The following is a 20,929-nucleotide window of genomic DNA, read 5'->3' as shown; positions in this document are numbered from 1 at the left end:
CCAATTGACATACACAGAACTTGCTCTAGTGACTAGGTGACACTATATAAAAACTGAATTATATAAAAAATGAATTTACTTTAAATGAATCAATGCATTTCTATTGTTACCAGTTCTAGATTTAGGGTATCAGGTCATTAAGCTTTCTCCAAATGATTTCATATTAAGTTTTTTTTTTTTTTTTTTGAGGTAGGGAGGGGCAGTGAAAGAAGGAGAGAATCTCAAATAGGATCCACGCTCAGTGCAGAGTCGGATGCAAGGCTCGATCCCACAATCATGAGATCATGACCTGAGCAAAATCAAGAGTTGGATGCTTAACCGACTGAGCCACCAGGCATCCCAAGGTCTCATCAAGCTTTCATCTAATACAGAGCCAACTGCAGCCCAAATTCTAGCTCTCATTTGGAAGATGAGATCTACAGCTGAAAATGATTTGCCACTTTATATAGAGGTTAAAAATGACATCTTTTCAAATTTATTTTATTTAAAAAATTTTTTAAACATTTATTTATTTTTGAGAGACAGAGACAGAGCACGAACAGGACAGGGACAGGGAGAGAGGGAGACACAGAATCCAAAGCAGGCTCCAGGCTCTGAGCTGTAGCACAGAGTCTGATGCGGGGCTCAAACCCACAAACTATGAGATCATGACCTGAGCTGAAGTCAGACACTTAACTGACTGAGCCACCCAGGGGCCCCTAAATTTGATTTTTAGAACTAAGTTAAGAACAAGCTTAAATTACTCTGCTACTTTTACTACTATGAAGAAGTCAGAAGAACCAAGGAGAGTGTGAGAGAGAATGTGGCATCTCTGCAAAGGCACATACAGCACACAGACAGGACTCATCTTTCTGTGGAGCCCACGCATTGGGGTACTGGGAGACACACGCAAGTATGATGCTAAAAGAAGAAAGAAGTTTTTTTTTAAAAAAAAATTTTTTTTTCAACGTTTATTTATTTTTGGGACAGAGAGAGACAGAGCATGAACGGGGGAGGGGCAGAGAGAGAGGGAGACACAGAATCGGAAACAGGCTCCAGGCTCTGAGCCATCAACCCAGAGCCCAACGTGGGGCTCGAACTCACAGACCACGAGATCATGACCTGGCTGAAGTCGGACGCTTAACCGACTGCGCCACCCAGGCGCCCCAAGAAGAAAGAAGTTTTGCACGCTCTTGTTTTTCAATCACTACCACCCTTGGGATCAATCTTTCAGACTCCCTTTGTACTTTATGGTATGCATTATATAAAATGGACACGTAACAGTTATATCAGTATAATTATATTAGTATTATATATTATATCAAATATATAATTATATATTATACATAATATTATATATCAGTATAATTAGTATTTTCCTGTAAGTTTTCTTTTGCGATGGCCCCAAAGCCTTAAATAAGTGAATATAGAGATGTTACCTTTTAGCTCTTTACCTACAAAATACTCAACTGAAAAATAAACCACATTAAGAACTTATGTGCATGTACACCTCAGATGTACTTCTTCTTAATACCAGATAAAAGACACACCACCATTATGTTCCCCTAAGCCTTCTTTGTTGGCGTTACCTTCAGATTCTTATAGGCATAAGAAAAGGGCCCAGGGGAGCATCACTGAGCATTTTAATGGAACAAGGCCAAAAGGAAAACTTTGTGAATTAAACAGATGTTCTAGTTTAGAAAGTCATTTGAACAATGAGTAAAATCTCCAAATAAATTTCAAACACAGGGGCGCTGGGTGGCTCAGTCAGTTAAGCATCCAATCAGGTCATGATCTCGTGGTTTGCGGATCAAGCCCTTGTCAGTGTGTGAGCTGACAGTGCGGAGCCTGCTTGGGATTCTCTCTCTTCCTCTCTCTCTGCTCCTCCACTGCTTGTGCATACTCTCTCCCTCTCAAATTTAAATAAACATTAAACAAACAAACAAGAAAGGGCACCTGGGTGGTTCAGTCAGTTAAGTGTCAGCTCTTGACTTCAGCTCAGGTCACGATCTCATGGTTTGTGGGTTCAAGCCCCACATCAGGCTCTGTGCTAACAGTGCAGAGCCAGCTTGGGATTTTCTCTCTCTCCCTCTTTTTCTACCCTTCCCCATCTTGTGTGCTTTCTCTCTCTCTCAAAATAAATAAACTTTTTTTAAAAAAGAAAAGAAAAACAGCTTTATAGGCAACAGGTTTTTTTTCCTAAATAAAGTATTTAATGGGTGCCATTTTTAACCAATGGCACAATGTCAAATGAGTAATTATAACATTTGATAATATAATCTTGTAGTTCAAATATCAAATAAATTTCACACATATTTTGTTTTCTTTCTTGGTGTCAGGAATAGAGTAAAATCAGTTAATTAAAATCAAAATCAGAAACAGCTGCATACATGGCTCAATTTTGAAACAAACCAAATAAAAAGGTTGTTTCCAACCTAAAATATTATAAGCTTCAAAATGATTATACACACCTAACAACGAATCTTAAAAAGTCAGCTCTGATATGGATTTAACACCAGGTCTTCCATAATGTTCTTCATTAAGAAATTCCAGAAAACCCTTCAAACTCTATAAGCAAACAGCATTCTTGATGATACTGGCAGAAATTTAGGAAGAATTAAATTTCATTAGCATATTGACTGAATTCAGGAAGCTTGCAAATGACCATTTTTTACCCCTGTGATGTGTGGGATATAACTCATCACAGCATTATATGTATTCACTGATTTTTTTCTAAGCATTTAAAAATGAGCTGTCTATAGCCCTATAAAAAAGTAGCAGCCTCTGTAATTTTAAAAGGATATTTCATATAATTTGTATTTTTTTGGTGCAATTATACCATGAATATGCATTAAAACACAGTTTAAGTATGCAAGTGATGAATCACAGGAATCTACCCCCAAAACCAAGAGCACACTGTATACACTGTATGTGAGCCAACTTCACAATAAATTATATTAAAAATAAATAAAATAAAAATGTGGTAACAGCAAAAAAGAAAACAAAAAAAAAACACAAAAAAACAAAAAACACAGTTCAAGTAAGAATACCCACAGGATCCCTAATCAACTCATTGCCTATCTTTCTGACAGCAGGTAGACACATTCACTATAAACAAATAAAATAAATTTAAACTAGTCAACAAGGAAGTAGTAAGTTTGTTTTCAAATCTTGGAAATCTGAAGTAAATTATTATGTAATTAGAATTCCTCACATAATTACACAACACTGGTTTTCCTAATGTTGGTAGTTCTTGGATAAGTATAGTTTGGTAGTTATTGGATAAGATCTTGTTTATAAATTGCCAGTTAATCCTATCACATTCATTTTAGCTCCTAATTGTCATAAAATGTAAAGAGATCTTAACTGGCTAAAATCTCTTGTTGGCAAAAGTCTTAATCACTTGGGGCTCAAGCAAAATCTAAAGCCAGATGACCATAATACATGCTTGTTAAACAGGGGGGAAAGAATTCTCAACAATCGAGATGATAGTATTTACTCAATTCAACAAATTATGTTTTCTTTGGCTAGGCTATAGCTAAATATTTTCGTGCTAACTTTAAACATGGATGTTACTGGGTCTTTTGAAACTGTGGACCATTCATAAGCCGCTGACACCACAAATAACAAGCAACTCCTCCCCTCCACTCACACACACCTATGTGAAAATCTGGCCTCTGAAATCTCAACTGAGTATGAATTCATTTCTTTAAATTACAGAGTTAATACAGTAAGAAGAAAAAGACAAAAATCTACCAACTAGGCTGAGCTGCCATCCTCTCCATGTAGTCTTTGGCCATGTCTCGAGCTTCAATGTTTTCAGGATACAGCACACAGAACATTGCCAAGGCGCCCAAGTTGTTGCCGTAAATTTCATTCCAGCGGGCGCTGTAGTCCTTGGGGTCCCAGGGAGGGAGGTACTCCAAGGGGCTGGACAGCATGGTGTGCACGGCCTCGGTAAGCCGGGCGGCAATGTGCTCATGGGAGCCCGCAGCCCTGAGCTGGAGCTCCGCCACCTCGTCCCTGGAGAAGAACAGCATCGGGTGACTGTCGTAGTGGGCATTGGTGAAGGGAATCATGACTTCTGGGTTCTCGTCGGTGACGTAGGCTGACACAAAGCAAAACAAATATATGAAAAACACACTGGGAGCCCCCCGTGTGTGAGTCCTCATCGTGGCATCAGATCTCCAAGTCTCCAAGGCAGCCAAACCATCTTCGAAAGATCCTACATGAGGAAAAAGGAAGAAAAGGGTATGTCAACCAGGGGAACATGACCAATAGGAAACACAACCTTGCTTGTATTATGAGGTCTAAATATCTAAAAAATAAAGCTTATGGATTTAGATTTTTTTAAAAAATGCAACAAAAATCTGAGCTAGGAAGAGACTTACTAAAACCTAATAATTTAGTCATGGGAATAAAAGGTACAACATAATAGGTAATACGGTCAATGATATTATGATAGCGTTGTATGGTGACAGATGGTAGCTACGTTTGTGGTGAGCACAGCATAATGTCCAAAACTGCCAAGTCACTAAGTTGTTCACCTGAAACTAATGTAACACTGTCTCTCAACCATACTTAAATAAAAATAATCTAATTTTATTAATTAATCAATTAAACATGATACATCAGATATATATTCACTGAGGGAAACAGAACTTTGGACTTGGGGAAACCATGTAATATATTTGCTCAAGCAGGGAAGAAAAACTCTCCTTGGTATTTTTCTCACACTTTGTCATACAAAAAAAGTTTAGATTTTATGGTATTTTTTAGACATTAATATGAAAACCACAGTAACCAAAAGCTGGTGGTGAAATGTTGTCTGGGAATCTGAATGGACATTAGGAAAGAAGAAAAATCCTGTCTTTCCTTCTTTTTTTTTTTAAGTAGGCCTCACCCCCAGTGTGGAGCCCAATGCAGGGCTTGAATTCACGACCCTGAGATCAAGACTTGAGCTCGGATCAAGAGCCGGATGCTTAACCCACTGAGCCACCCAGGCATCCTAATCCTGTCTTTCTTCATATAGGCTCCTTTACTCTGGCCTCTCCCAGCTTCCTAACAATCTGCATTCTAAAGCAGGGATTAGGATCAATACATCTGTAAGAATGTGAGCAGACAAAATATTACGAGTAAGGCTATATTCTCTTTGTGTCAGCAGAAGGTGGGGACGGAGAAGACAAAGCAGGGTAAACCGTCAGCCAAGCCCTTGCAATCCCTGGGCTGACATCAGCCAAGTATGCAGTGAAAGACCAGACAAGGAGCTGCTGGGACTAGAAACTGACAGGCCTTCACTCAGAAAATAAAACCCCAGAATCAAAAGGCTGAAAGAACATGTGTGCATTTTCCCCTTATTATTTGACACTGCTGCCCACTTTTTCATTTTGCACATGGGATTTTGGTATGTCATCCAGTAAGTCAGACATTGAAACCAAGCTCATATTTTCTTAACCACTTAACTTTCTTAAAAACCCTTTTTTTCAGTGGCACAGGTTAAAAGAACATCTTTCAAATACAAGAACATTTAAAAAAAAGAGAGAAAAGAAAAAAGAAAACCTCAGCCTAGTCTATGTCCTACATCTGGGATAAAGCAGGCATAAAATCCCCCAGAGGAAAGTCAGGGAATTCTTAAAATTCTTCAGAGGGGAAAGGTTATAGAAAGCAGACCAGAAAAAGACAGTTTTATGTAAATAATGAACAGTAGTTTTCAATTATTAAAGAGAGAAACTGATGGAGAAAAATCAACCTCCCCAGCTGAACATAAACTATTTTTCCAAGGAAAAACTGCCTCATCAAATTCACAAGAAAGAAAACTAAAGATTTAACACACATTGGAGATCAATCCACATTCTCAGCTTGCTGTATCTCCAAGAAAAAAGCAATATGGCATCACTTATGGACGCTGCCATTAATTCTAATATTCTTTATTTCTGAATGTGTTTTAGACTATATGTATGAAATTCAATGGCAGCAATTTTGCAAAGCATTTTAGATGTATTTCAAGAGTAGAACTTGTGATGAATTAAAAAAAAATTAGTAGAGCCATGCTAAATAAAATATATGAAATAGAAATAACTCTTGGAATCTACTCATATTATGTCTAGCACCCAAAGCTTCACGGCGGCTGGCTAGACCCTTCAAGGTCAGAGGCCTGGCCAAAAGAAATAGTCCTCCGTGGTTATGTCTGAGGAGGGGTGTGGTCTCTGGCAACACAGAGACATGGCTGGGTCTGAAGTCATGCTTAGTCCCCACTGCCCCCACCTCCACTCCGAGGCTTATTTTTTGCTCTTTTTCATTGAATATCCGTGCAAACAATTAAAAAAAGAGCTTGCATATGTTAAATCCCCCCAAAGTCTAAGACTGGATGCAGTTACCAATGCAATTAACACTCTGGAGGTTTTAGGCACCCAGTGTGAGGATGGATTAGGAGTTTTTCCTTTGATGCTTAATTGAAGATCTTCTCTCAACTACTCATTTTTGAATGTGTAGCTCACGTTCTAGGTGTTTGTGAGGTGCTGGATTTTGCAGGGATGGCTAAGAACCCACTGGGAGACTAGAATTTGTCTTAGATCCTATACCAACATTCCCTAAACGTAGCTACAGGCAGACTGGTTTTATTCTCTTCCTCCTCCTGTTATCCATACTATCCTCCTACTCAGGTCCAGAGTTACTGAGGTAGTGGGGCGCTCCAGAGGATCCCTTACAATGTAGGACTCACGCTGTGATCCCAGGCACTTCTGCCACATTGCGTCCAGTTACGTAGGTCATGGCTAAGTGTATTTAAGCAAGAAGAGTTGCTCCTGAAGCACAGGACCTCATTAAGATGTTGTTTTGGGAATGATGCCATCTCAACATGCCAACTGTTATTGAAAGTTCCCTAGTTATTGCTTCAAATTCACATGCGGGTATGAGGGCAGAAAGGCCGTGAGCTACCTACCACACATTTAAGACATTAATTCTTGTTGGAATACCATGTGGACCAATGCAGAACCCACAGAAATTCCACAGAACAATCACAAAGACTGCCTGAAAAGAAAGGACCACAGCGCTCATCATGTCACAGACTATGTTGCCTTCTTATTACATTGCACTCAACCACCCAGCCTTCGCAGCTCTCCCGGTGATTAAGGCCTTTGTTGACCTATCCAAGAGTTCATTTCTTCTGTATTTGGCACATCCTTGTATCACATGGAACTATTCTGGCGGTTTATATGCTGTGCCTCACAGAAGGTGGGACCATAGCTTCCTCTTTGTATCACAGGGCTTAACACTGTGCTTGACGAGGAAAAGGCAGCTCCTGACGCTGGCTGAACTGAATTAACCCTTGGGCTTAGGACTGGCAGAGTAGATATCATCACTAAAAATGAGAAAGGAGAAACCTTATTCCCCCTTATTTGAAGCCAAAGCAAGTTTAGAATTTTTCAGAAAAAAATTCTGCTAGGAAACTTATAGAGGAAACAAACTATTTACAAGGCCTAGAAACTCCTGCAGCCTAAAAATAATTTTGAAAGAAAGATAAAAAAGAAATTAAACCTAATTAAAGCCTAACCCAAACTACTGAGGCTGATAACCTAAAAGGATACGTCTACCATCTTAAGTCTGTCTAGAAAATTCCATTGAAAAGCCCCTATTTCTAGTCTTTGGGTTTCCTCTTTAAACTTCTACCTTCTGGGGGGCACTTGGGTGGCTCAGGTGGTTAAGCTCTGACCTTAGCTCACATCATGATCTCACAATTCGTGGGTTCGAGCCCCTCATCAGGCTCTGCATTGACAGCTTGGGGCCTGGAGCCTGCTTCAGATTCTGTGTCTCCTCACTCTCTCTGCCCCTCCCCGACTTGTGTTCTCTGTCTCTGTCTCTCTCTCTAAAAAATAAATACATATTAAAAAAATTATTTTAATATATACATATTTAAACTTCTACCTTCAGCATTCTGTGTACCACTCTGTGAAGAGTTGGAATAACATGAAAGGAACATTTCTCAAGATAATTTTAGGTAGACCACAGATGGACAGGTTTTATGCCAACTTATTTCAATGTATGTTAGGAAAAACTATAACTAGTACATCTAACCTGAATTTTTAACAGCAGATATAAAATTCCTATTTACAACAAATTTAAGTTTAAAAGTTTATATTAAAAAAAAGTAAATAGATAAGGCAAAAATTGTTGAAGGTGATAGCTGAATGACTACTGGAAGATGTTGAAATGCTGAGTAAAACAATGGCCACTGAGTTTACCAGAACGGCCAACTCGGAGGCATCTAGGGGGCTCAGTATGTTATGCGTCCGACTTTGGCTCAGGTCATGATCTCACAGTTCCTGAATTCGAGCCCCGTGTTGGGCTGTGGGCTGACAGCTCAGAGCACACACACCACACACACACACACACACACACACACGCACATGCACGCGCGCGCGCACACACACACACACACACACTCATTCACACACAGACACACAGACACAAGTCTATACTTTCAGAGGTCTGTGGATGATCTCTCAAGCCATTCTCCCCCCAGTTCAGTGTGTTGCAGACACAGCAGAGCACTGTCAACTCCCTTCAATCTTCAGGCTGCATTTGGCCCAGCTCAGAGCATAGCATTTTCAATACGGCAAAATCACGAGCAACCCTCAGCAGGTGCCGCTAATATTTCAGTTTACCCATAGTTCAATTCTCAGGATAGTTCTAAATGACTCTACTGAGCCTCATTTCCCCTAAAAGTCTTTCTCTTCTCCTATAACACACTAAGTTTCCTTATCCAGCTTTTCTTCCCATTCTTTTGTCTCACTCAACACAGCTCGGAAAGGAAAACATTCCTAAATTTTGACCTAATCAATGACTGTAATATACTGTAGTCATTTAAGAATTAACCTGTCACTACCAGATAATTGAGACAGCAATTTAATCATCTCCACCCTGCTTATATCAGTAGCAGTCCAAATTTTGACATTATGCTTAGGCCAAGCCAAATAACACAACAGGTGTCTAAGAAGATGCCTGAATTCTAATTGTTTTAAGTAGGTCCTCACAAAGCAACAATAAGCCTAAAATTATTTTGCTTTAATCCTGGTTCCAACAATCCACTGCAGCTGTTATGGTTACTGACACACAGAGAAATTTTGTGTAAAATGCTTTTCACACATTTGATCTTTAATTTATAATAACTTAATATTACAAACAGTATTTAGAGTTAGTGTCTACTGATACTCTAACAGTATCTTACAGGCAAAACTAGAACCCAATCTCTTAAATGCTAAGCCAACATTCTTTTCTTTAATGAAATTTTTAACAATATTCAGTGACATTAAAAGTTCCATTTTTGCCATCCTTACACAAAGAAATCACAGAAAGAATATGCTGAGAAGAAAAAGAACTAGAAACTAGACTAGTAACATGGAGTTTCAAAAATGAAGGTTTCCAAAAGGTCTGGGACAGTTTATAAATGAAACACATGATGATACAAAAGGTCTTTCAATTTCCTTGGCTTCAGAAAATGTAGAAAGTATAAGGATTGAAGACTGAGATGACCCTGTAGAAAGTAAAACATGTCCCAAATTAAGATGGATTAAAAACACTCTTACATTATGATTAACACCGGGCATGGAGCTGGGCAGACATGAATATAAACCCCTGCTCTGCTGTCTGCTAGTTTTGATCAACTGACTCCTGCTCTCAAAGTCTCCATTCTCTCATCCATCAATGATCCCAACTTCACAGAGTGATTAAATATTATGTGATGCACTTCACATAGAACCTGACATGAAGGAAGGGCTCTATAAATAATTTTTCTAATGTTTATTTATTTTTGAGGGTGGGGAGAGAGACAAGGAGACATAATCTGAAACAGACTCCAGGCTCTGAGCTGTCAGCACAGAGCCTGACACAGGTCTCGAACCCGGGAACTGAGATCATGACCTGAGCCGAAGTCAGACGCTTAACCGACTGAGCCACCAGGCACCCCAGAGCTCTATAAATATTTTTAATAAAAGGGAAGAAGTTTGGGGCATGCAAGGTTATATTAATCCATCCATAAAAGTTTTTTTGAAAGAAAAAGGAGCAAAAAAAGGAGAATCACAGATATTAACTGACTGAGCAAGGTCGAGCGCTTGTTAGAAACTTAACTGAACCTTGGGGCGCCTGGGTGGCTCAGTCGGTTGAGCGTCCGACTTCAGCTCAGGTCACGATCTGAGTTCGTGAGTTCGTGAGTTCGAGCCCTGCGTCAGGCTCTGGGCTGATGGCTCAGAGCCTGGAGCCTGCTTCCGAGTCTGTGTCTCCCTCTCTCTCTGCCCCTCCCCCATTCATGCTCTGTCTCTCTCTGTCTCAAAAATAAATAAACATTAAAAAAAAAAAAAAGAAACTTAGCTGAAACTCAAACACAATGCTCCTGACTCTAACACATATTTCATTAGCTCGCTCAATACTCACTGGAAAAGAATGAATATAACCCTTGAGATTTTCAAGTACTGGGCAGGGGTTTGGCCCTCAAAGAAAAGAATAATGATTAAATAAATGATTATCTGAGTTTGACTGCCTCCCAAGGTCTGTAATTCTTGGGTGTATAAAAGGTGACTGCTTCTTACTGTATTCTTTCAAAAGGGCCAGAATATAACAGGGACTAGAAAAGAAAATCTCTGGCTGGGGAGTGTTTCCTAGTAACAAATTTATATGACTGAAGGGATGCGTGAGTACTTGGGAGACATCTGTTGCCACTGCCTGAGTTGATAAGACCCTAACCTCAAGGGTCTGCTGTTGGCTCAGGCAATGTCATCAGTATTCCAGCTGATCATCCTGGGATGTGCTATCTGATGATAATAAAACTAAAACCCTTCTCTCCCAGGATATCAGTGCATTCATTCATAAGAAATACAACCACCAGTCAGATTGGGAGATATTTTCTGACTTCATCAGAAATGTACACAAGGAGTAAAATTATTAGATAATTGCTGGGGGAGAGGCCCTGGGATTGGGGTAACTCAACCAGTCAAGAGCATAATTTGCTTGAAAGGAGGCTGTGTTGTCAGCATATATCACAGATGCCCTTGGGGTATCATTAAGAACAAACATTTTTTAATTGAATCATTTAGGAAAGAAGAGCAAAATACACATGTCCCACAGCTCCTGCCACCAAGCCCATCAAGCTCAGCTCAAGAGTACTGGCTCCAGTTTGCCCAAGCCAATGGATGGGCCCAGCAGTCAGTTAGTTACGTGATTAGGACAAATACCTCCCACAGTAGAACTGGATGTGCCCATATCCATGAAGGGCTAAAGCAGAACTGCTGACCAGACAACAGAACACTCTTCCTTGGAAAATGCATAGACACTGTAGAAGTCAGCAATTCTTTCTCGTGTGTTCTTCCACTGAAAACCAAGTTCCCTCATTTTTAGGCCTCTAATTGGGTTTTAGACAACTCTGATGCCCTGAGAGCACTAACGTATTGTAACATAGCCGCACATTTCCTTCTCTGATCTATTTTGGGATTTAACTCTCAGAGAAACCTATATCCAAGTATTTGAGAAACAACTTGCTGTGGTCTCACACACACTACTCCACTGTTTCCACGGATTTTTTAACTAACGGAATGTACATATTTTTAAGGTTCTCCTTACTTGTCTATTTCAATTTTTATTAAATGTATAATTTGGATAATTTTTTGAAAAATAATTTTACCTCAATATCAAAATAAAACCTTATATGTCCTTCATAAATTTCTGTAGTGAAATAAATCTAACATTATTCTTACATACATCAAATCCTAAGAAAACATATGGTTTTGGTACTATACAATCATTCCCTAAAATTATACTCCCTGATGTGTAAAGCCTATAGACTCAGCCAAAAAAGAAAAATTTCAAAACCAAGGGCTCTTAATCAAATTGAAAGTTCCTTTTACTGAGGGCTTATTGTTTTCCTTATTTAGGATGAAATGAAATATATCTCCCCAAAAAGTCATTTCTAAACAAAAATCCACGATATGAAATTACAGCATATGGAACCCCTAAGAATTTACACGCACTACTGAGGGAGTAATTACAACCCTGAACCCACACAGCAAAACCACACCATGTATAATCATGGCACACATCACCTTCATGCTCAACACTGGAGGAACTTGAAGTTAGGTTTGTAAGTTAAGTGCAGCTCTGTGCAGTCCAACACTGTCCCCGGGAAAGTGTTTGTGAAGATAACACATTTCCTCACAATATAATCTGGACCTCACTTCTTTCTTAGGCCAACAATGATAACTATAACTTTCTTCTGTGAGAATGGTTAACCGAAATTATGTTTAAAATGAAGGCTCCAGATCCCATTCACCAGAGGGCTACTTGAGTAAGTAATTTAGTGGTTCTCAAACTGAAGGCATCATTTAGCAGTAGAGTTCTGTCTGCCTGGTGCACCTTACTACAAAACTAAGAACCATTAAGATCCAGCTTTCGGGGCACCTGGCTGGCTCAGTTGGTAGAGTACGTGACTCTCGATCTCAGAGTTGTGAGTTCAAGCCCCATGATGGGCATAGAGCTTACTTTAAAAAACAAATAAATGAAGGTATTACCTAAATAAATAAGCGAATAAGTCAGATCCAGCTTTTGAGAGCATGGCTGTCTTACAGAAAATAGAAAGAAAGTAAAATCTGTACTTTCACGGAGGCAAAGTGAAAGCAGGGTAGAGGTGTGGTGGAGGATCTACAAATCACTTGGGAGAACACTGAAGTAGCTAATTTTGCTTACAAAGAGGAAATGAAATGGTTCTACTTTTTTAAAAGTTGTACTTATTTAAGTAATCTCTTCATCCATTGTGGGGCTCAAACTCATGACCCTGAGACCAAGAGTTGCATGCTCCTCTGACTGAGCCAGCCAGGAGTCCCGAAACGGTTCTACTTTCTAAGCTATAAATCAGTTGTAATTTATCTAGCAGTCTAACAACTGGACATCTTCTAATTGGTACCTCTTCATTACAATTTTGATTTTCTTTAAAAAAATTTTTTTTCACATTCATTTAATTTTGAGAGAGAGAGAGAGAGAGAGAGAGAGACAGACAGACAGACAGTGTGCGAGCAGGAGAGGGGCAGAGAGAGAGGGAGACACAGAATCCAAAGCAGGCTCCAGGCTCTGAGCTGTCAGCACAGAGCCCAACACAGGGCTTGAACTCATGAACCATGAGATCATGACCTGAGCTGAAGTTGGACACTTAACCAACTGAGATACCCAGGCACCCCTTGATTGATTTTAATGATGGTATTGGAATACCATATCCTACAGTATTTTCAGAACTTTTTACTCTGATACTATTTTCAGAATAATATAATGTTGAGTATAATTAACTCTATTTCTTTTTGGTATTCCAAAACTTTTAAGAAGTAGTAACTTATGAACATGAAGTTTTCCAATACACTTTTTTCCACAACTGGAATATCCATGTAGGGGCTAAGAATTACTTGTAAACATTAATTAACTCAGTTATGTATTGAGCAGCTATTAAATCAAAGAACCATGCTAGGCATGGGGTAAAAACTAAACAAGACAGGTGCCCAGGTGGCTCAGTTGGTTGAGTCACTGACTCTTGATTTGGGTTGGGGTCACGATTCCCACGTTGTGGGATCAATCCCCACACCAGGCTCTGCACTAAGTGTGGAGTCTGCTTAACATTCTCTCTCTTTCAGGGCACCTACTTTCGTGGCTCAGTCGGTTAAGCTGTGAGTTCAAGCCCAGCATCAGGCTCACTGTTGTCAGTGCAGACCCCACTTCAGATCCTCTGTCCCCCTCTCTCACTGTCCCTCCCCTGCTTGTGCTCTCTCTCTCAAAAATAAATAAACATTAAACAAAGATTCTCTCTCCCTCCTCTGCCCCTCTCCCCGCTGCTCACATATTCTCTCTTTCTAAAAAAAAAAAGACAAAAAACAAACCAAAAAAATGTAAAAAAGAAAAACTATGCTTTTCAATTAATAACTATAGGATAAAAGTCTAAAAAAATGTTTCTGAGTTGTGTTTTTTTAACTGCAGAGCTTATATTACTCTGACAATAAAGATGAATAGAATTCTCCCTTAGTCCAACATAATTTATTTAACTGATTATTGACTATACCTGGTCCAAAAAGAAAATTAAAAATATTTTTTTTTCCAAAATTTTTCTCAACAGTAAGTAACCAAAGCTTTCCTGGAAGGGTATGCAAAACCACCTATGGCCTTCCCAGCAATAGCTTTAACCATGAAAACACTCTTTTCTGGCATTACTAGCTAAAAATATAAAGCATAGAAAGGAAGATAAAGATACCGAAGCCCATGGCTGAATGCAACTGCATATAGCTTCAAATAACAATTAAACTAAACCATAAATACTCATGAAAACTAAAATACAATTTTTCTTCTTGCCATAGATTGATGAAGGCAGACTGGTGAGGTGGCTAAGAGGGGTATCAGAGTGGCCTCGGTTTACTGCTCTGTGACTCTGGACAAGTCAACTATAACTATCTAAAAACCTAGTCCCTTATTTCAAATGAAGATGAAAATAGTATTTGTGTCATATAACAGTTGGGGGATTAAATAACACCTATAAAGCATTTACCACTTTCTGGTAAGAGTTCCCCCAAAATACTTGTCCATCACCATTCACCTCAGAACATGGTTAGTGGCTGAGCACCTGGGTGGCTCAGTCATTAAGCATTTGACTGGCTCAGATCATGATTTCACAGTTCGTGAGTTCAAGTCCCACATCGGGTGTGCTCGAGCCCTGCTTAGGGTGAGCTTGAGCCCCGTTTCAGGTGAGCCCCACTACTCTCTCTTTCCTCCTCCCTCTCTCTTTCTGCCCTCCTGGTATATTCTCTTTCTCTCTCTCTCAATCTGGCTTTCACTCACTTGCACCTTCTCTCTCTCTCAAAAAAAAAAAAAAAAAGGAAAGAACATGATTGGTGGCTGTGGGCACAAGTTGGAACCAGACTTCCAAGGTCTGAATGAATCCCAGCACCACCACAGCCCTAGCTATGCCCCTGTTTTCTCTTCTGTAAACTGGATAATACCTTCCTCATAGGGTTTCTGTGATCTTTAAGTAGCTGATTTACTTAAAACATTAAAAGGGTGTCTAGGATTTAGGAGGTGTTCTGTAAGTGCTAGCAGTCATCATCTTCTTATCGATGAGACTGCCAAGGTCAGTCCAACTGAGAGCAAGGGGGCCATGACAGCAGGAGGAAACGCTCACAGAACTAACACACGAAGAATGTTATTTTTAAAATAGGTACAATGCATTGTGTGTTCAGAATCTTGCAGAGTCATCAGGAGCCTAAAAATATCAAAATATTTTGACAAATATAAAGTATGTGAAGCCAAGAGGTTTCTCCTTCCTGCTCAACTGCATATTTATAATTTTTAGGCGACATATTTCAAGTAACTGAACACATCTGAGAAGAAAAGACATCTTCAAATCTAACACAATTTCTTCATCAACCAATTATTTATATAGAGAGATAAAGCTTACAGATATACCATAATGACGCATGTGTTTACAGTCAGAAAAACATTCTAAACCTAGAAACCCCAGTCTTGATGAAATTTAAAAGATGAAAAAAATCACTTCTAAACCTAAATACAACTTCAAAAATCTGATGTTTGATTGAAATACATTTTCTACTTCCCCTAAATGGCAATATGCACTAACTTTCAGTTGTTAATGTAATTCCTTGTATTTATGGACCTTTAATTCTGTGACCAATGCTCCCCTTTGATTTTTAGGTATGTGACTTCCTTTCTTACCATTTGTGATGGTTAATTTTATATGTCAACTTGACTGGCCATTTCTGGATCGTCCGTGATGGGGTTTCCACAAAACTTAGCATTTGAGTAGACCAAGTAAACGAGACTGTTCTCTTTGATGTGGGTGAGCCTCAGTCAATCCACTGAGGGTCTGAACCGAACAAAAAGGTAGAGGAAGGGAGAATTCATTCTCATTCGTGTGCACACTCACTCTCCTGCTCTCTTGTCTGCCCGCCTGCCTGAGCTGGGCCATCAGCCTTCTCCTGTCCCTGGACTGGGGTTACACAACCAGCCTTCCTCGGCTCCAGCTTGCAGACAGCAGTTCATGGAACTTCTCCAGAGTTGAATGAACCAATTCCTCTGCCTCGACATTAACTTCAGGGCTACCTTCTTCCTTTCCACCTCTTCCCTGATCTTAGGCAATACCACATGTACTTGCAGGTTCATTCTTCTAGTAAACTTCTGTATCTGCAAACTTCTGTGGAATGAGTCATGACATCAATTATAGATTCTCAGGCTAAGTACCACAAAACACATTTAACCTCTCACGTGTAATCTACTTAGTTTCACTCATTTATGAATTTAGCTAAGACTGTATATTTTGGGTATGTCCTTATATCATTCTCCTCCAAGATCAGGTCCTAGAGGTTTACCCTCTTAATGATAATGACTCTAAGAAACACTAATACCATGTTCAAAGCCCTACCACACTATGCAGGAATGGGTTAACTCAATAGGCCTTTTACTCAAACCCTACAAAATTTCTAAGAAAGGCCTGTCTTCAGGATTGGCCCTTGTCTGGCTCATAGAAGATGGGCTCTGAGCCTTTGTAATATTTTGCCTGATAAAAAGCCTTTGTATACCTGATGCCTCAGGCCATCTAGTACCCAGCATGACCAGATGGTTTGTACTAACAATGTGACTTATGACAAACTCCTATCTTTGCTCTGAGGGGCTAGAGTCTGAAGAGCCGAAGTCAGCCAAGCAGGTGCTGCACGTCTACATGACTGGACCACAAGCTGGGGTGAGCTTCCCTGGCTGGCAACACTTTGCACCTGCTGTCCCATACTGTTGCCAGAGTACAACTCCACTGAGAGAGGACACCTGGAAGCCTATGCCTGGTGTCTCCTGGACTTTGCCCCATGTACCATGTCCCTTTGCTGATTTTAATCTGTATCTTTGGCTTTGTTAAACCATATTCATGATTAAAACAGCTTCTTGTGAGTACTTTCTAGTGGATCACTGGGCCCAATGGTGGTCAGCGGGAAGCCCCCACCCAACCTTCTTTTTAGTCCAATCATCTAAATTCCCATTAGAATCATGAAAGTCTTGCCACACACTTTGCCCCATTAGAAAATGTGGTGATACTCTTCACCAAATCTTCTTTTCCACTCAACTTTTGCTGATTTTTTCTCCCCAGGAAAATGATTCTGTCTCTGTCCAAGGATGTTGCCATTGAAGCACAGGACACAGCAGACTATACAGTGTTGTACTTACCGACCGCCTGAATGCTTTAGGTAGTATCTAAAAAAAGAAATACACAGGGGCGCCTGGGTGGCTCAGTCAGTTGAACATTGGACTTCGGTTCAGGTCATGATCTTGCGGTTCATGAGTTCGAACCCCGCATCAGGCTCTGTGCTGATAGCTCAGAGCCTGGAGCCTGCTTTGGATTCTATGTCTCCCACTCTCTCAGCTCCTACCCTGTTCACACTGTCTGTCTCTCTCTCTCTCCAAAATAAATATTTAAAAATATTTAAAAAATAAAAAACGAAATACACAGAAGTTAGGCAAAAAGCTTAAAAGAATTTCATGGGAAAGTAATTTGCTGGCATCAAACCCATAATTCCAGCATAATCAAAATTAAAATTTCATTTACTGGATACGTATATACGTATATACATTCATGAGTATGTCTACTGAGTATATACTGCAGAGTGATGTTTTTCTCGCTATATTTAAAGTTCTTTTTCATTCCTTACTTATATTCAAGCACTCTTCCATGTTTCCAATCTTCAAATACTCACCAATGACAAAATTTAATTTTTTCTTTTTACTGCCTTTCACATTCTCAACCATTTTTATATGTACTTTTTTTGATTCTCATTTTTGTCTCACAGATCATAGTTCTTTGGCACCAAAATCCCTGAGTACTTTCCAAATGTCCTCTCATGAATCATAATCAAAACTCAGAATACCACAGACTTGGTCTGTGAAACAATGATACATACATGTAATTAACCCAAAGATGCAGGCACTGTCTTCTCAGGACTTGCCCATCTCAGTTATTGGCAACCAATCCTGCCAGCAATTCAGGCCCAAACTCCCACTCCTTCCCTTACCTACTCTGTCTCTATGTTTAAACCATCAGCCAATTTTGTTGACTCCATCCTCAAAATATACCTAGAATCCAGACACTTTCGCCACTGCCATAATGCCTAAGCCACACCGTGTCTTGCCTGAATCACTGCAAAAGCTTCCAAACTAGTCTGCCTGACTTCACCCTTACCTCCCAATGGCCATTCTCAACACAGGAGCCGGAGCCATCCTTGTTCGATCACAATTCAGATTATGTCACTGCTCCATTTAAAACCCTCCAACGGCTTCCCCATCATTCAGAGTAAGAACCAAAGTGCTTACAATTGCTCTCAAGATACAACATGGCCTGGCCCCGTTGCCTCTCTGCCTTCACAACCTACAGCTCTTTCTCTCTTTCCCCATTCTAGCCATGTGGCATCCTTGCTCTTCTGGTACACATGGGACACGCTCCCTCCTCAGCATCTGTGTGCTTGTTCTTTCTGCTTAGAACGCTACCCCCAGACATCTACATGGCTTGCTCTCTCACCTCCTTTAAGTTTTTGTTCAATGTCACCTTCTCAGTGAGGTTGGCTGTGTTCATTTTACTTAAGTCAATCATCACCATCCCCTAACTCCCTTCCGGGTTTCATTTTTTCTTTATAGCACTAATAATCTTCTAATCTACTATATAATTTACTTATTTCTTTTGTGTGCCTAGCTCCATCCTCTAGAATTAAGCTCCAGGGGATCACTTTGCTTCCTGCTATATCCCTAACACCTAGAAGAGTGCCCAGCTCTTAAGAAACATGCAAAGATCATTTACTGAATAGATTAACTAATGTGTCAAGATGTAAACCTTTAAAAACTGAGGGATAATTATGTATATAATCATATAACTATACAAACATAACTACATATAGAGAAGTGATAAAATTCTTTGTGTACCAAGACAAACCCTTTGGAGGTAAAATGTACTACAACCTTGACCCTTTCAAGGTTACGCAGGGCAATGATTACGGTTTACTGACAGCTGGCACCATAGCCTCTGCCTTCTCAACCCTCCCTTGAGCACAAAGCTCGCACTGTAAGTGAGAGGTGCTGCTGTGCCCCTAAGTCTTGCCACGTCCTTGTTAAGGTGCCTGGCCCACCTCAGATCTCACTCCTCACCCAGAGTATCTCATTTGGTTTCCCAACAGTCCATGGATGGTTTGCATGGGTTTTTCTCAGAGCCTTTTTCTAAACACCACCTCAAAACTTTCAGCCCATTTTACATGGGGTTAGACATTCCACCACTTTTCCCATCCGCTCCTGCCCAGACCGGGCAGGCCTCTCCTTCCACTGGCTAGTTGTCTTGGTGCTAAGACTTTCACTGAGGTTGTTCTGTTTTGAAATTTAGAGTGATTCCCTTCATGTCCCTCCTTTTAACTATATTCCCAAAGATTATTATTATTATTATTTAATGGTTTGGTCTAAGGGCTTTATTAGTGCTGCTATTTACAAATTAAAAAAAATTTCCTGTACTGCTGACATTTCTTTTACCTGGAGAATTTAAAAGAATAAAGATGCTTTCTAATGAATTATTATTTCTTGTACATCTATACCACTCCTGTTAGTTTGTGCTAAATATCTTATTATGGTGAGTTTCTAGACATATATAAAGTGTTACTACTAGGAAACAATCTTTAAGGAAAAGAAAAGCTTTACTAAACTGCTGGAGACTCTGATAACTGGGCAGAAAAGAATAAGCACTGGCCACAGATCCACAGGCCAAAAAAAAAAGTGTCCTGCCAGAAATACCCCAAGTCAGAGCCTATAATATGGCCAGATAGTTAACGTTTGTGTCTGTATGTCCAAGGTCATGCATGCTTAACTGGGTATCTTGGTGAATATCTAGTTGACTTGACTGTCTACATTTCGTACTATCTTTAGCATCTGGGAATCTGGCCCCATTCTCCACATCTCCTAATCTACACATGTGCCTCTCATATCTGCCCTACCCATTTCACCCAATCTCTGCTCACAGCCAGGTCCCACCTAGCTGTTTCTTTTGGTCAAACCTGATGGCATTCTCTTCGTTGAGCTGGATGCTGGAGAAAACGCCTTTTGTGCTAATCCTTTTGTAAACTTTCTTCTCAGGTCTAGTCCTAAATGAATGTGGAGGCTAGATGACCACTTGTCAGGCAATTCCTGAGGTAAACGAGGCAGGGGAGGGGGACCAGGTGTTCATTTTACCTCAATCCCAACTATAAACCTGAGGCATCAACTTCTATCTTACCTCTGCATATCTACCCACTCACTCATCTCCAATCGACTCTTTAGTAAAATCCTTGCTGTTGATACTGTGGATTTTTGCCTCTTTCCAAAAGTATTCACTTCTTCCTTTATCACCTATACTTTGGGACAGTGATATGTCTTTCAAATTTATAGGAAAGACTGAAATTATCCAGTGCAAGTATAATGTCCCTAAACTTATCTCTAATCCCCAAATGGAAAGAAGTCACAGAGACTGCCATGCTGAGAAGAAGAAAGAAATGCAAAAGATCCTTTCAGAAGACAGGGACATATTGATATCCCAAGGCTCTTTGTGGCATGTCCATCACTGTGACTATTCAGGGAATGGTGCAGGTCTAAGGCAAAGAGGAGACAGAAGAGCCAATGAAAGCCTGTTGTTTCTCATATAGACTTACAGATTCCTCCCCTTTCCCACAATCCTTTTGGCACACCATGGTCACTGTATGGTAGACTCAAAAGATCTGACTTGGAATCTGTTATGAGTTGAACCATGTCTTCTAAAAGTTCACTAAGTAAAAGTCCTAATCCCCAGTACCTCAGAATGTGACCTTATTTGGAAACAGGTTGTTGCAGATACAATTAAGATAAGGTCATACTAGAGTAGAACGGGCTCCTAATG

At 39.9% G+C, this 20,929-nt stretch overlaps 1 protein-coding gene across 5 annotated transcripts in view; it reads right to left on the bottom strand.

The window, feature by feature from the left end:
• The window catches only part of DSE (dermatan sulfate epimerase), a 105,083-nt gene that overhangs the window by 72,076 nt on the left and 12,078 nt on the right, over nucleotides 1–20,929 (bottom strand). For 4 of the 5 annotated variants that reach the window (XM_045057929.1, XM_019831105.3, XM_003986481.6 and 1 more), the window contains exon 2: nucleotides 3,736–4,204. In XM_045057929.1, coding sequence (XP_044913864.1) covers nucleotides 3,736–4,204 — 469 coding nt within the window. Of the gene's footprint in view, nucleotides 1–3,735; nucleotides 4,205–20,929 lie in introns of those variants that run through there. The other variant, XM_019831106.3, reaches the window with a different exon arrangement.

Source organism: Felis catus, chromosome B2, assembly GCF_018350175.1.
Source record: "Felis catus isolate Fca126 chromosome B2, F.catus_Fca126_mat1.0, whole genome shotgun sequence".
NCBI lineage: Eukaryota > Metazoa > Chordata > Mammalia > Carnivora > Felidae > Felis > Felis catus.
This window is presented reverse-complemented; position numbering and strand designations above follow the sequence as displayed.